The sequence below is a fragment of the Camelina sativa genome, chromosome 6 (genome assembly GCF_000633955.1).
Source record: "Camelina sativa cultivar DH55 chromosome 6, Cs, whole genome shotgun sequence".
Taxonomy (NCBI): domain Eukaryota; kingdom Viridiplantae; phylum Streptophyta; class Magnoliopsida; order Brassicales; family Brassicaceae; genus Camelina; species Camelina sativa.
Window position 1 is genome coordinate 21,233,909 of NC_025690.1, and position 15,502 is coordinate 21,249,410.

The 15,502-nt window shown below is 35.7% G+C and overlaps 4 protein-coding genes and 1 pseudogene across 4 annotated transcripts; 3 read left to right on the forward strand and 2 right to left on the reverse strand.

The window, feature by feature from the left end:
• LOC104792717 (probable acetyltransferase NATA1-like) lies at window positions 338-1,361 on the forward strand. The gene has a single exon (XM_010518936.2). It carries the CDS (start codon window positions 417-419, stop codon window positions 1,125-1,127), a length of 711 nt encoding a protein of 236 aa, XP_010517238.1. The 5' UTR covers window positions 338-416; the 3' UTR covers window positions 1,128-1,361.
• On the forward strand, window positions 5,101-5,982 carry LOC104792718 (annotated as a pseudogene).
• LOC104792719 (peroxidase 24) lies at window positions 6,250-8,128 on the reverse strand. Its single transcript, XM_010518938.1, has 4 exons — window positions 7,825-8,128; window positions 7,537-7,731; window positions 7,145-7,310; window positions 6,250-6,774 (listed from the first exon to the last, which is right to left on the reverse strand). The coding sequence occupies exons 1-4, from the start codon at window positions 8,089-8,091 to the stop codon at window positions 6,356-6,358; spliced, it is 1,047 nt and encodes a 348-aa protein (XP_010517240.1). The 5' UTR covers window positions 8,092-8,128; the 3' UTR covers window positions 6,250-6,355.
• On the forward strand, window positions 9,991-12,054 carry LOC104792720 (extensin-2). Its single transcript, XM_010518939.2, has 4 exons — window positions 9,991-10,658; window positions 11,029-11,151; window positions 11,488-11,716; window positions 11,830-12,054. Coding segments are annotated over exons 1-4 (972 nt in total). The 5' UTR covers window positions 9,991-10,040; the 3' UTR covers window positions 11,832-12,054.
• LOC104792721 (bidirectional sugar transporter SWEET9) lies at window positions 12,760-14,472 on the reverse strand. The gene is made up of 6 exons (XM_010518940.2): window positions 14,354-14,472; window positions 14,120-14,156; window positions 13,824-14,034; window positions 13,537-13,698; window positions 13,316-13,435; window positions 12,760-13,236 (listed from the first exon to the last, which is right to left on the reverse strand). The coding sequence occupies exons 1-6, from the start codon at window positions 14,400-14,402 to the stop codon at window positions 13,045-13,047; spliced, it is 771 nt and encodes a 256-aa protein (XP_010517242.1). The 5' UTR covers window positions 14,403-14,472; the 3' UTR covers window positions 12,760-13,044.

Genomic DNA, 15,502 nt, shown 5'->3' on the forward strand with positions numbered 1-15,502 from the left:
AATTTTTTTTGGTCAATGCCGGAGTCAATACCAGTCTTCACTGGAATTAATCAATCAGTGTACCAGATTGTATGTCTATGGTATTGAACACATGATGTCATATAGTTCATGCATATAATCTTGTAATACATATACTTGATATAGTTGAATATACAATAATATAATTTAGTATGTGTGACTATGTATTCACCTATACTTCCCTATACTTCACGTAGTTAGCTATTTTTTTTCTAAAAAAATCATAAACATCAAACTATTAAAAATTGAATCAATTTAATTAAAATAATCATAATTAAATTAAGCGTTAAGCAGTTAAGCACGTAGCACAAGAAAAAGCGCACCAGAGCACCGCCCCCACCTTCTCTAGAAAACCCTAATTTTTCACAATCACCATCTTCAACACACAAAAAAAAACAATGGCAGCCGCCGCACCACCACCACCACCAACAGCAGCACCAGAACCAACCAACATGGTACCACTAAAGTCCCCAATCGGCCTCCCAGTCTTCTCCCGTATCCGCCTCGCGACACCATCAGACGTCCCATTCATCCACAAACTAATCCACCAGATGGCCGTCTTCGAACGCCTCACTCATCTCTTCGCCGCCACCGAGTCAGGTCTCACTTCCACACTCTTCAACTCTCGTCCTTTTCAATCATTCACAGTCTTCCTCTTAGAAGTCTCTCGTTCCCCATTCACCGCCACCGCTTCTCCGTCGTCTTCTCCCGATTTCACGCCGTTTCTCAAAACTCATAGCCTTGATCTCCCGATCGAAGATCCGGAGAGCTACAATTTCTCGCCGGATATGTTAAACGACGTCGTCGTTGCTGGGTTTGTTCTGTTTTTTCCAAACTACTCGACTTTTTTGTCGAAACCTGGTTTTTACATTGAGGATATATTTGTGAGGGAGCCGTATAGGAGGAAAGGGTTTGGGAGTATGTTGTTGAGTGCTGTGGCGAAACAAGCTGTGAAGATGGGTTATGGTAGAGTTGAATGGGTTGTTCTTGATTGGAATGTGAATGCTATCAAGTTTTATGAGCAGATGGGTGCTGAGATTTTGCAGGAGTGGAGAGTCTGTAGGCTTACTGGTGATGCTCTCGAAGCTTTTGACAAGGCTAACATCTAGAGATTTGTGTTTTTGGTGCTGGAGAGTGCTGAGAGTTATCGTATCAGATTCGATTCACTTCCTTTTGCTTTTCAAGCTTTAAACTTTGTTCTGTTTATGTTTGTTTCCTCTTGTTCTTACTGTTTATGATGATCATGATTCTCTCTGCTTACTTGATTACTCAATGAGAAAAACGCTTTTGTGGAATGTATGGAATGTTTTCAAGTTGTTAGTAGGAGTTATGTAATTCTGTTTTCTAGTCATGGGTGCTTGTTACGGATATGAAAAATTGGAGAATTATCTCATAGTGAATCGAGAAGAGGTAGAAGTGGAAAACAGATAAATTGTCATCACCATGGTTCACAAAAACAAGATTGGAGTGATAGACGAATGTAAACTTTTTTTCAATATGTTCCCTTTGAGGGCAACATGTCGAATTAGAGTAGAAGCCGAGGCTGACCAAAGTCGTTTACAACATCTATGGCAATGCTAAGAGTTTCAAGAAGTGTTCCAACTTTTAGCCATGATACAGTTCCACTTGGAGGAGCATACACAATGTTTATTCATCAATAGTCAGATATATAAGAAAAACAAATCTTGAAAGATGATTTACATGAGGATTAAATGCTGGTGAAGTATTTGGATGGAAAGTGATTTTACTAGTTGAACAATGCAATAATTGCCAAGAATCTCGCCGCAGTCATCTTCAAGTATAATGGTCATTTTCGCTTAGTGCTGTTGTGGATGCCCTTATAAATATTAAATCTAGTGATGTATGAAAAATGGTCGAACGTATTAAAAAGAAAAAAGCAGGAAATTGTCATTTTAACAAAAATTAATTGATTGGATACACGTTTTAACTGTTATAGAGAATGGAATGTTAAGAGTAGTTTTGAAGTTAAATTGAAATTTCAAATGGAGCAAATGAACCACATTCAACTAGGATATGTACGTAGACTATGAAGACAACCTGATTTGCTCTACGTAAAAAATGGCAGCCGCTGCACCTGCACCACCACCAACGGCAGAACCAGAATCAAACATGGTCAAAACGGGTCTCCATAAGTTGATTGCGAGGTACGACTCTTAAGATGGATGGTTGCAACTATTTGAGACGAGCTTTCTTGCGTAAGTTTCAGTATATTTGGTTCACTCGGTTTAGTTGCATCAATTTGTGTTCAGTTAGAATATTGGTTTATCCGGGTATCAGATAAATTTTTATACTAGTTCTTATTATTAAAAAACTTGGTTCAATTTCGGTTTAACTAACCCGATTACATTAAAATATTATATGCTTGTCCGGAAATAAATCCATTGGACTCATTATAATGGGCTTGAACCCTCTAAGCAAACTCACGGGCGCGTGTGCCTCACAGCAAAACACTATAATGAAGTTTCTACGTGGGCCAAGCTGGCCCCAAAATGCATAATATTACATAATTCCTAACACTTATAAATATTTTATCAAAAAAACAAACACATTTTTATAAAATAGGTCATTTTAAATCTGATCTCTTGCACTATAGTAATAGATAAAAAAAATGTACCGACAGAAACTTCTGACGATTAATTGCCAAATTACTGAGCTGAGGCATCCTCTATCTTCCAATACGAATATTAAATTCTAAACTACGGGTAATGCTTACATTATTAGATTAACATACATAAAATAAAAAGCTAAATTTAGAGACATAGAATGAAAATATAGATAATAAACTTACAGAGACTTTTAGTTTAATAATCTAATAAGTTGAGTAATCACTTTTTAACTTTTTTTTTTTAGTTCAGTATGGATAATTTTTTTTTTTTAGTATAGTTTACCTTTTTAATATAGGTTTAAAGGTACTTTTCTGCAAAAATAGACCTTCTTCCCTCGGTGTCAAAAAACTATAGTAGGATTGCAGATAGATTTGTTAAGTAAATTAAAAATTATTAGACATATAGAAATATGAATATTATTTTTTTTGTTCATTAAAAATATGATCTTAGGATTAAATTGTGAAATATCAGATAATATGACGTTAATTGCCATGAATGATATATCATATACATATGTTCTAATTAAAACGTGTAATTTTTGAGCATATGATTTTAAAAGTAATTTAAATCTCAAAATAATACATCATCTTGAGACACATAAATTAAATTTACATGTGTTATGTGATCAATAATATTTTTTCTCACAAAGCCACTTGTTGATGGTCCATATCATAAAGCTTCACAACGAAAAATTTCTCGTTTTATATTAATTAGTACATTATAAGATGTTAATTGTGATGAATGTTTGGAAGATTCTAAGTGGTATATAAATTATATTTTTTTTAGAAAATTTCTTAAAAGAAAATTCAAAAACTTAGTGAAGTGGAATTTGGATTTAGTTAAAAACTTAGCAAAAAAAAAATTATTTAGATTTCTAGGTGGTCGTATTTAAATTATTAAAAGCCTATATATATATATATGTATAATTGTTCAGCATTTATTCACTTGCAATTCGAAGATCGCTAAGTAGAAATGAAGAAATTTAGAAGAATAGTCAAGGCCAATCCAAGGAAGAGAAACAAATCATATAGTAGAATTAATGAGCAGTTTTTCCTTCAATACTAATTTAGTCAATGAGAAGTAAATAATCTCATTTTCATTGGTTTATAAAAAACTAAACAATTGGGGCTTTATACAAACCTGAAGCCTTAAACCAAAAAGTACAAAAAGAATGAGACTAGTTTTTTTTTTTTTGTAAAACCACTTCTTCTTACACACATGAACACATAAGAAAGAACTGATATACTAATATCAAAACAGGATGCGGTTCAAACTTCCCAAGTTCCCTATCAGCCCCTCTAGTTTGATACAAAGTCCATCTTTGAGTTTTATTTCAATTTCCAACATAACCTTTCCAAGTGTATTATGAAAAATATTACTTACTAGCTAGGATTTACACCCAAAACCATATCCATTTGTTAACAATTAAAACTATAATTGATACTAAAGAATTAAACCAAGATAAAGAATTAAAGTACCAATTGATACTACTTTTCTTTCCTTTCCCTTTATCTTGAACAAAATTGTTGTGTTTTGTCGTGATTACATGAATCCAAAGTTGGAAGAGAATTAATTGATTTCGTTGTCGACAAATCTAGACTACGAGTTTTAACATCTTCAATTACAGCCATATATAGAACGCACTGATTAATGTCGGCTAACCATACTGCGCTAACGACAATACTATCAAAGTAGTCCATTTTTTTCCATACTCATTTAAATTTCTTGGCTTTTTTTTTTTGGGTAACAAGATGTCTTTTTCCATGATATAACGACATGTGCTTCACGTTTCTTCAATCCCATCTCTTTTCATCGACACAATTTTTTTTTTTGGTATTATCGAAATAATTCATCAATTTATTCTTAAATTAATATTGGATTCATATATATATATATATATATATATATATATATATATATATAAAGTGAAACGAATATTGGATCATTAAACGGTATAGATGACCGCGCGTCTTTATGTTGCATGTCGTGTGTTGTTTCAAATCGCAGAAGAGCCAACTTGTGTTTAAAACTGATTGCCATATTAGAAATTGACTCAAGATAATCTAGAACAAGAGGTTAACTTTTCTTGATTTTTTTTAAGCGTTAGCAAAATTTTCCGAGAGAGGTGATTAATGACCTACAGATAGATGAGAACGATATGAGGCGTACAAAATTGAGGGATGGCTAAATATATACTATGATACGTTGAGTTGATACATAGTGATATATAGACAATGTCTCTTTGATTAATCAACCTGAACAAAAAAGAAATGAAAAGGAGAAGAGAGTGACCTACTTTAACGTGTAACACATGACATTACCAAGAAGAGAGATTGGCTTATAATTAAAATTCTAACTCTAAACATGATAGCCTTAGAAGCAAGTAATAACTTAAACTTTTCTATAAATACAGATCCTCTAAAAGACTAAACCCCTACATCACTGTCTTCAAAAACAAGTAACAACAAAAAAATGGCAGCTCCCGCGCCTCCAACCGCAGTACCAGAGCCAACGACAGTGCCTGCAGAGACTTCAAAGACCGACCACCCTGTGTTTTCCCGGATCCGCCTCGCAACGCCGTCCGATGTTACTTTCATTCACAAGCTAATCCACCAGATGGCAGTTTTTGAGCGCCTCACGCATCTATTTGTCGCCACCGAGTCTGGCCTTGCCTCCACGCTCTTCAACTCCCGTCCGTTCCAAGCCGTCACTGTCTTCCTCTTGGAGATCTCCCGTTCCCCATTTTCCACCACTGACGCTACGTCCCCCGACTTCACCCCATTTCTTGAGTCGCATAACGGTGATCTCCCCATCGAGGATCCGGACAGCCAAGATTTCTCCCCGGATAAGCTCAAAGACGTTGTGGTGGCTGGATTTGTTCTGTTCTTCCCGAACTACCCAAGCTTTTTAGCGAAACAGTGTTTCTACATCGAGAATATCTTCGTGAGAGAGCCTTACAGGAGAAAAGGCTTCGGAAAAATGCTACTAACCGCTGTGGCCAAACAAGCGGTGAAGTTGGGTATGGGAAGAGTGGAGTGGATTGTGATTGATTGGAATGTGAATGCTATCAAATTTTATGAGCAGATGGGTGCTATAGTTTTTAATGAATGGAGACTTTGTAGGCTTACTGGCGTGCACTTCAAGCTATTGACAAGCTAAGCCTCTAGAATTTGGTTTTGCTGCTGAGTACTCGACCCATCCATCGATCACTTCCTTTATACTTTGTATGTTTCACTTGTTTTTCTTTTGTTGAATAATAAGTACATCGTAAGATTTTTAAGTAGAGATGGTACGTAACGTAACTGTGATTCCTGTTATGTTAGTTTGATTTACATTATCTGTTGTATTTTCCGGATTTTAATAAAAGGATAAGCCATGTTCAAAATAAAGTTTGAAGATCTTTTTATTTAATGTGTACAAGTAAGAGGTTTAAAAAATAATTTACCTCAATTCAATTTTTTTTTTTTTGAAAAGAACCTCTGTTTGACTGTTCCACTCACACATGTTATAATTAGGTCCTAGTAAAATTTGTCGTAACGTGATCCTAAAATAATAATTTGAAGACATGATACAATTCCACTTCAATATATTATATATCGTTCAACAAAATTACAATATCGTAATAGAATTAAGAAAAAAAGAAATCTCAATTGATGAGTACATGATAATTAAATTACGGTGATCAAGGAATAAGATCGAAAGTGAATTTATTAGTTGACGAGACGACAATTCCTGCGAATCTCACCACCTTGATCTCCACGTGTAAGGACTTTGATGGAACTCATCTTAATCATGGACCGACCAAACTGAGCAAGAAAAGTGCCGGAGTTTTGGAAAATACTAGCAATGTGAGCAGCGGAGGGATCAGTCAACAAGGCGGCGTCAGAGGTGAAGAGTCCTTTGTGTCGTAGGAGAGAGACGAAGTAGCCACTGTCAAAGGAGAGAGGTCCGGTAGGGTCCATTCCGACTACTGCGGAAGAGTTGAGTCTTAGAGATTTGTCGGAGCATTTGGATTTGAGGAAGGATGCGTAGTTAGGGTCCAGGGATGGATCTGTATCCCCTTTTCCGGTGAAGTTCAAGAGCCTCCGACCAAACACACCGCAACGTGCTGTTCCTATCGTGTGTGCTCCTGTTTCATACAATTTCGTTTCTTTTTAGTATAAACTCGAAAAATTAGCAATTGAATTAGTTGATTAATGAGTACTTTATATGACAGATAATTTATAAGAAGTTAATTGAATTTGATATGATGTTCGAATTATGTATATATATTTTTCGTATATAGAAATATACTATTTCTTGAAGATCGGAAGGATTTAAATTTGTAGCATCCCATACACTTCGTAACATGGACATGCACGTGCTCTGATATTCCCGCGATTTTCTTATAATTATTCCCAATTTCATAAGGTCGTTATTATTATTTTAGTTGCTTCTTATTATATCAGTAACGTATATGTGATGGTTAGCAAAGAATAATATATGAAAATATGCTAAACCTGATAAAGCGACGAGGTCAACGACGTCCAAATCGCTCTCGGCAAAGAGTTTCTGTAGAGTGGTGAAGTTTGACCCACCAGAAGGTAAATCTCTGGCTGCCTCCGTTGCTAATGAAACTCTTCCATCAACACGTCCAGTATAGACACTCCATAGCGGCCGTTGAAACTACAACATATCAAATTCCGGATTTAGCATTTTTTCGAAAATTCATAGATTTCTCTCAAAATCCAAACTAATCCGACATGCTGTAAAAACAGGATTGTTTATCTATATCATCTACAATCACAAACATAGAAACGGAGCGAATGAGAATCGATTCTTGGTTTCATTATTTGATTGATTAGTAATCATGAAATATTTATATATAGACGAGTTTGTTGATATATATTACTTCATACGAGACGGCATCTCGGGCGGCTAAGGTGAGAATGTCGGCGCAAGAGACGGTTTCAGGGCATTGCTTTTCGAGAATTGATTTGATCTCATCGATGATTTCAAACCCGGATAGCGAGAGGTTAGGTCTCGCTTCCTTCTCGGACGCCGCATTTTCAGCGACTCGATTTAAAAGGAGTGATGCGTCGCACCCCTATATATCATCAGTGATCCACATTAGACTTATGATCTTTACAACAAAGATGTTCTATTTATAAAGAATAAAAAATATATACGCATATCATACCCTAACAAAGCAGTCATGGTAATGAACCCTAAGTAACTTGGGAGCCAAGCTAGGGTTTGCTGCAACTTTCTTGGACACAATCTCTTTCACGATTTCCTCGGCTTGAGGACAGCTCTTGTGATAAAAGTTCATCTTCAGCTTACCTTCCCACCTTCCTCTTCTCATCTTATGGCCATTATTGTTGAAACTCTTACCATCAACACAAAGTAACATAACCAAAAACAAAACAAGTGGGAATAGAATCCGAAACTCAACACCTTTAGCCATGATTCGACTTTAGTTTTGATGTTTGCTGTGAAGTATATACTTGTTCTTTTTTGTATTTGAGGAATGCACTTGGCAGGTTGCTTTATATAGAAACTGATGCTCCATACCCCATATGCCCGTTGAATTTTTAATATTCTTTTAGCAATTGAATAACTCTACTGAAATAATAATATATATCTGGGTGGCCAAGCAAAGTTCCCTGTATGTGTTGTGAAAATGAAGGATTAATTATTAAGGTTGTACGTCAACAGAATTAATTAGAAATAATTATAATTCTTGCAAATAATCATTTAGCTTCATTAGCTGAACCATAACGTGAACATCCATTATGTAGATATTATAGATTTCACTGCTGTCTCCAGGACCAGTTTACATTAATTCAGGATTTCTCACTTTCACTCTCTTCTGAAAATTTTTCTTTGTTAGGCTAGAAAAAGATTGAGTAATTAAACCTTTGGACCTAGCAATAGCAATAGCAATAGTTTTTTTTTTTGTTTCTCATGTTTAAATACAAGGTGGTCCTTGCAACAAAAATATTAGAATGCTTTATGTCGCCATTTTGTGAACAATATCATTGAGGTCCGAAAGACAGCCCCATCATGATGCTAAATAGTAAATTTCTAATTTCCCGAAACTCTCTACAATGCATAGAAGTGACATGGTGTAGGCTCGAACCCACAAGAAAGAGTAACACAAAGAGTATATATATATATATTGCGTATAGATGGTGGTGGTCGAGTTTGAGGGTAATGTAAATGGATTGTAAATCTCATATTTAAGGCGTTTACATTTCATAGATCAGTCGCAAGTTAATAAGGGTCCAAATGAATATCTTTTTTTTTTTTTTTTGATAAAATGTTAAATTTTCTACCATTAATTTAAGATTTCTCTACTAACAAGACCAAGAGTAAAAAAAAAAAAAAGAGACTGGAAACTACTAACAAACAACATTACAAAGAGAAAGTCACAAAATGAAAGCAAATTAAATATACGAAAGGATCACACTTTGGAGGAAGAAGACACAAATTACCAAAGGTGTTGACACAAGTAAACCGCATTCCGAGGCGAGCCCTCAAAACATCGGCGCAACCGTAGCTTACTCCTGTGTGTCTTTTTCCAAATGAAAAATCTTTTTCCATAGGCAGTACACACACACAAAAAAAAGAGTTTGATCTCATAAAGTGAAAAAGTTGGATGGAGGCAGTACAATTACGTTGGCACAAACGTCGAGCTTACAAGTGAGATGGCGTCGTCACTTCGAAAGCGACCAAATTACTCCCATCTTTTGTTAGTTGTAACGTATATAGCATACATTGCAGTAACGCATATCGGCATTATGTCATATGATCAAATTATTTTATGCATATCGGCATTATGTTGTCATATGATCAAGTTATTTTGCGTCTGGCCTCATATGGGCCGAGTCAAACCTTGATACACACAATAACGGCCCAACTTGTCTGATTTCAGCTCATATGATGAACATCTTAAGTTTTTTTTTTCTTTCATTTAATTTTTTTTTTTGGGAAAATATTATTTAATATAGTTTTCTTTTTCTCTCAAGCAATAAATTGAGATGATAACATAACAATGATATTAGCATAGACCATTAAATTACAAATATTAACCAAATATTTTTTTCTTAAGACATAGAAAGAAGCTAATCAATGGAAAATTAAAGAGAAGCAAGATTTTATACTATGTTTAAAAGATATAAAAAAAGAGCAAAAAAAATAATATAATATATCACACAATAATTACTAATTATCTTAACTAATCCTAAAAATTTAAATTAAGTAGATTAGTCTACAAAAACGTGTTGTTTACTAAACACACCCATTAGTACAACGACAACTGTCCTTTTCACAGTCCTTTATAAGTCTCGTCCTCTCCGATCATCTCTTCAACTTTGTGTACTCATCAAACCAAACCAAACCAAATCAAAGCTAATGGAACACCGCCACCACCACCAACGCGACGACGGCGATGAAGATCGTCCATTCTTTGGAGGACCACCGCCATGCAACAATTTCCCCGATGCTCCACCGCAACCCCATGGCCTTTACCAGCCACAACCTCCTTTCGACCCTTACGCGCCTCCGCCTTACCGATCGGAACCTCAATTCGAGCCTCACGCGCCTCCGCCTCACTTCGGAGCTCCGGCACCTCCCCCTTACTTCGAAGCTCCGGCACCGCCGCCTTACTTTGATGCTCCGGAACCGCCGCCTCCGTTCGGTCATGTGAGCCATGTCGGTCATCACTCTTCCAACGAGCCCTACCCGCCGGATCACCACCCTTACGGAGCTCATCCGCCGCCTGACTCGATGCTAGAGAGCCACACTGGCGTCACGCACGTGGCTCACCATAGCTCACATCAGCCTCAACCCTACCCGCCTTCTGGTTTTGACCACAGGCCTGATGAGAAGAACCGTGTGCCTGATAATATTGCCGGACTCGCCGGAAGGGCTACGGTGAAGGTGTATTCTAAGGCGGAGCCTAACTATTATCTGACGATTAGAGATGGTAAAGTCATTCTCGCCCCAGCCAATCCATCTGATGAAGCACAGGTATGTCTAATCATCTCTCTCACTCACACCACGATCCAATTTACTTAACCACTTGGCTCCATGTGTTTGGAATGAGTTAAAAGATTGAATCTTGTTGTCTACCGTATAAGATGAAGAAAGAGGATTACAAGTTGTCATATTCTCTGTTGTTACTCTAGAATTTAGTTTTCTGGTTTAGGTTGTTAGATCCTATTGTTATGTTCATGTTTTCACGGCTTGTATAGGCTATTATTGATCCGGATGTTTCCATTGATCGAGCATTTTTCAAGCTTGCTGATGATATCATAGTTTATTTGTATTTCATAATGGTTGTTTGTTGGAAGAGTTTCAATTTATATATTTGATAGTTGCTTCCTTTACGAATGCGCAGCACTGGTACAAAGATGAGAAGTACAGCACTCGGGTGAAGGACGCAGACGGTCATCCTTGTTTTGCTCTTGTAAACAAGGCTACTGGTGAAGCAATGAAGCATTCTGTAGGAGCTACCCATCCTGTAAGCGTTTCTTCCTTCCTTAGACAGTCTTTTGTCCTGCAGACTTTCATTTATGTCCAATGCAAACTTGGGTAGACATTAAGAAATCACATTAGTCACGAACTAGGGATATTAGTTGGAAGAAAGGAAACAGAGAGGTGCATCAAGAGTTTTGGGAATGGTTCTGGAGAAACTCTAATGACGTTCTGCTAGTTTTGTTCTGTGATTCTGCATTGTGTTTGTTGATCCTGTGAGATAGATAGGGTTATATGTTATAACTATATCTTATCATCTTCTTTATTGGGGACACGTTCTCTAGCATTATAAGTTATAACTATATCTTTGGGTATATTGCAGGTGCATCTAATTAGATATGATCCTGATAGACTCGACGAGTCTGTACTATGGACAGAGAGCAAGGATTTGGGAGATGGATATCGCACAATAAGAATGATAAACAATACGAGACTAAACGTTGATGCATTTCATGGTGACAGCAAATCTGGTGGTGTCCGTGATGGCACGACTATCGTCCTTTGGGACTGGAACAAAGGCGACAACCAGCGCTGGAAGATCTTTCCTTTCTGTAAGCCTTTGTTAAACCTTTTCTTCTTTATTTAGAAGTCGCTTTACTTAGATCAATCTATAGACAACTTTGAACTAACCTCTTTTTCTGAACTGATTTTTTTGTAAATGCAGGAAAATTGGCGGGTGAGTGGAAAAAAGTGTGTGTTTATGAATAAGAAAGAAACAAAAGTTCAGATTTGTTGTGTCTTGTAAGAGTTGAGTTTGTGCGGTTGGCACATCTGTAATCTATCTTACTTGTATTTCAAGTATGTCTTCTTACAGATACACATACTCTGTACATGCGGTTTATATTTGTTTACTTCTATTTTGATATCTTTAATTTTTTTATTTTTGTTACAGCATCTTCTATAAACAAACTCTGCTGCTAACTATAAAGGTAGAAGATAAATCAAAGATTTTATAGAATTATGTTACGTTGATTAGTTTATTAAAGCAAACTTGCACTCACGATTATATATCACAGCTGCATAGGATTTGAATTAGTATTTTTATAATTCTCCCATTTTTTATGTGTAATATGATTCTTTTTTTTAAAATAGATATAGCTTAATTTTAAAGTAGATCAGTTTCTTGTGACATGGTATAGACTCGTATAAGTTGAAAATTTGGTCCTATCAACGAAAAAGAGAAGAACCCTGTAAAGACACGACCATTAGCTAGCTTAAGAAGACATCACATTCAATTTTTTTGGGAGCTCAATCTAGCATCATTAAGTTTAATTGGCTGGACAAAAGTGATGTCTTTGCTGTGTGAGTCAGAGCATCAAGGTCCATCACGGCACTTGCATGCTATCAACACATGTCAACACAACCCATTTATAAGACAGCGAAGTTTTCTTTGGTTCCTACTAACTTACTATAAAAAATAGAAATAATGCCGACATAAGAAACCGCGTCTATATGGTAACCTTGAAAGAAATTAGTAAAACTGAACAAAATGGATAAATGGATATAACTAATTTAGAAATTAGTTTAAAAATAAATTGATAAACCTTTTAAAGCAATATCAATATTTAAAACCTTTTATATTTCCGTTGAAATATTGTATTCAATCTAGATCAGATTGATTATTTTACAGTTCCGACTGTGTGTAAGTATTTTAAGTACATAGTTTAATGGAACTTAGCTTAGCCAATCATCGACACAAACTTAATTAAGTAGTTTAGAATAGATTATCATCAGTTTACGAAGGTTTGGTGATGATCAAAACAATGGATCATTTGGTGTGCTAGACCAACTCAAACCGACAAAACATAGAAATAAAAGTTTATTAGTACAACATACGATAAAATGTCTCCCATGCACATCTACTCCCCATGTTTGCCCCTCACTTCATTGCCCTCGCCGATCCTTCAACATTGTCTGATCTTGCATCAGGCAATTCAACAGCCACGCTTGGGACTTCGGTTTTATTGTCTAGTTGGTTCTCTGTTGGCAAATCTGTTTTCGTCGATCCTTGATACATCATGTATAGTATCATCTGAGCAACACCGAATAAAAAACCGAGAACGTTTGGCATCTGAAGACAAAGCAATAGAGACTAATCAGTAACATAAGTAACTAAAATGATGAACTGTGAAAATGTAAATTAATATTACAGCGATGAACTTGTCTTTGATAAGAAGTCCATAAAAGAACCACATGACGGCGTTAAGAGTGAGAGACAAGGAGAGAAGAAACGGCATGTATTCCACACTCTTCGTCTTTATAACTTTCCTCTGCAGCATCACACATCGTTTTTTTAAACACTAATTCCTAATTTAATAAAAATAACGGCACGATGTTTTAAAGAAAGCTTATGGACATATGAATCAATCACCATGACGCTTAACGGAGAAGCAAAGACGGCGAGACTGTAAGCAGCACAAACCCATCCAACGGTCGAGACACGGTGTTGTTTTGGAACCAAAAGATTGACTAGAAGGATTAAGAGACCAAGTCCACCGATGTTGCATATCACTATCAACTTCAACGTGAATATCTGCCAAGTGTACTTCCAGATTAGTAGTAGATATAGAGTTTCATCAAATTGAACCGAACCGAACCAAACTGATTGATATGAATGTTTACTCCCTACTAAAAATAGATATATATATATATAGGAACCTTGGCCTCTCTAGGTGCGTAAATGATATAGAGAAACAAGTAGGAGATCTCAATGAAACATCCAAAGGTGTTAATGCTAATGATGAGATAAGCATGTGTCTTCATTATTCCGTAGTAGAGAAGAAGAGTTGCACTTGCTAGTGCACATATGTACGGTATCGACTGAAACCCTTTCGATGATTTCTTCTTGTATATCCCATAAAACGTTGGCCTATAATACGTATATAATTATTCAAATGCTTACACAATCTTTTACTAGTATATAGTATTTATGACTCTAGAAGTTAGACACTTACACTGGTGACAGGAACACACCAAAAGACACAATGTTGCCTGAAAAAAAAAGCCAGAGTCAAAATATTAGTGGTATGAGCTTCTTTATTTGGGTATAAATGCTAATATATAAAAAAGTGGGCATGTTATACTTATATACATGTTGGAAGTATATGATATGTAACTTTTACTAAGGATATTATTTGAAGTTCCAAAATCAAGAAGCATAGAAAAATAATTAAAGGGAAATAAATTACCCATGAGACCAAAGAAAAAAGCAAGTTGATGAACCTTGATGAACACCATTCTTCACTTTCTCCTTTCTCTCTCACACACTCTTGCTCGTTTAAGATCTGCTTTGATTTTAGTTTCGTCATGCATGTACTCCGTTTTATATTGGTCTTGGAGAAAAGTGAGTCATTCTTGCATTCTCAATTTTGTCCCCCATTTTTTTTGTTTCTTTCTCTTTTTAAACTAAAAAACAAAAGTTTGGTTCACATTTTCTTGGAAATATATTGTTTTTTTGTACAATATAATGTTTCACTCAGTAGCACAGACAACTCTTGCATGGCTGATTGGCTGTAAATTGCTGGTGACTTCTGAAATGCTTCTTTACTTTGCCAACCAGCAAATTTCATTAGTTTCTCGTTTTGTTAAAACCAGTTTTAATTCTCGTTCTGATCGAGGAAGCCATCTTAGAATTTCTTTTTTGTTTTTTTTTACTATCACAGTGATTAGTTCCTTTCATTTGAAATTAATCTCAAGATTATGAACATTGGGGAGTCGATGATTTTTTGACCATTTTGCTATGGAGAGTATCTACTGATGATATTTTTACCCACGTCAATCATGTCATGATGAAAATTATGTAGTAAAATGTAGTATTACAAAAACGTTGCGAATGTGATATGTTTTTGGGATGATATAGTTTGCATCGGCTTTGCGTGATGTTTTTAGGCATATATCAAATTTTGTTGTAATATCTTCTTTTTTTTTTTTTTTTTTGCCACAAAATGTATCGGGAAAGAAAGCTCTCATCAACGTGAGCCTGTCACTGTTGTTGGAAATTCACTAAACTAAATCATCTCTCTATTAATACGTCACAAAATACCATGCAAAAAGTATCGACTGTACATGTGTGTGAACCCTAAGATTTGTGGAGAAGTTTAGGTAGTCGTTGGAACGTCATGTCATTAGGTAGGGTTGTTCCTAATTGTTAGGCCTTCTAAATCCGACAAAGTATTTTTTGCATTAGGCTTAAAACTTCCTTTTAGTCGAATCATTTCTGTCAATTAGTTTAATTAAGACATATCATACACCTTAAGTGGCAACCCTCTGAATCTGGTTTAGTTTCTGTGTATATAGCCAAATTAATTTAAGATTAAATTTTTCTTTGGAGATACAAC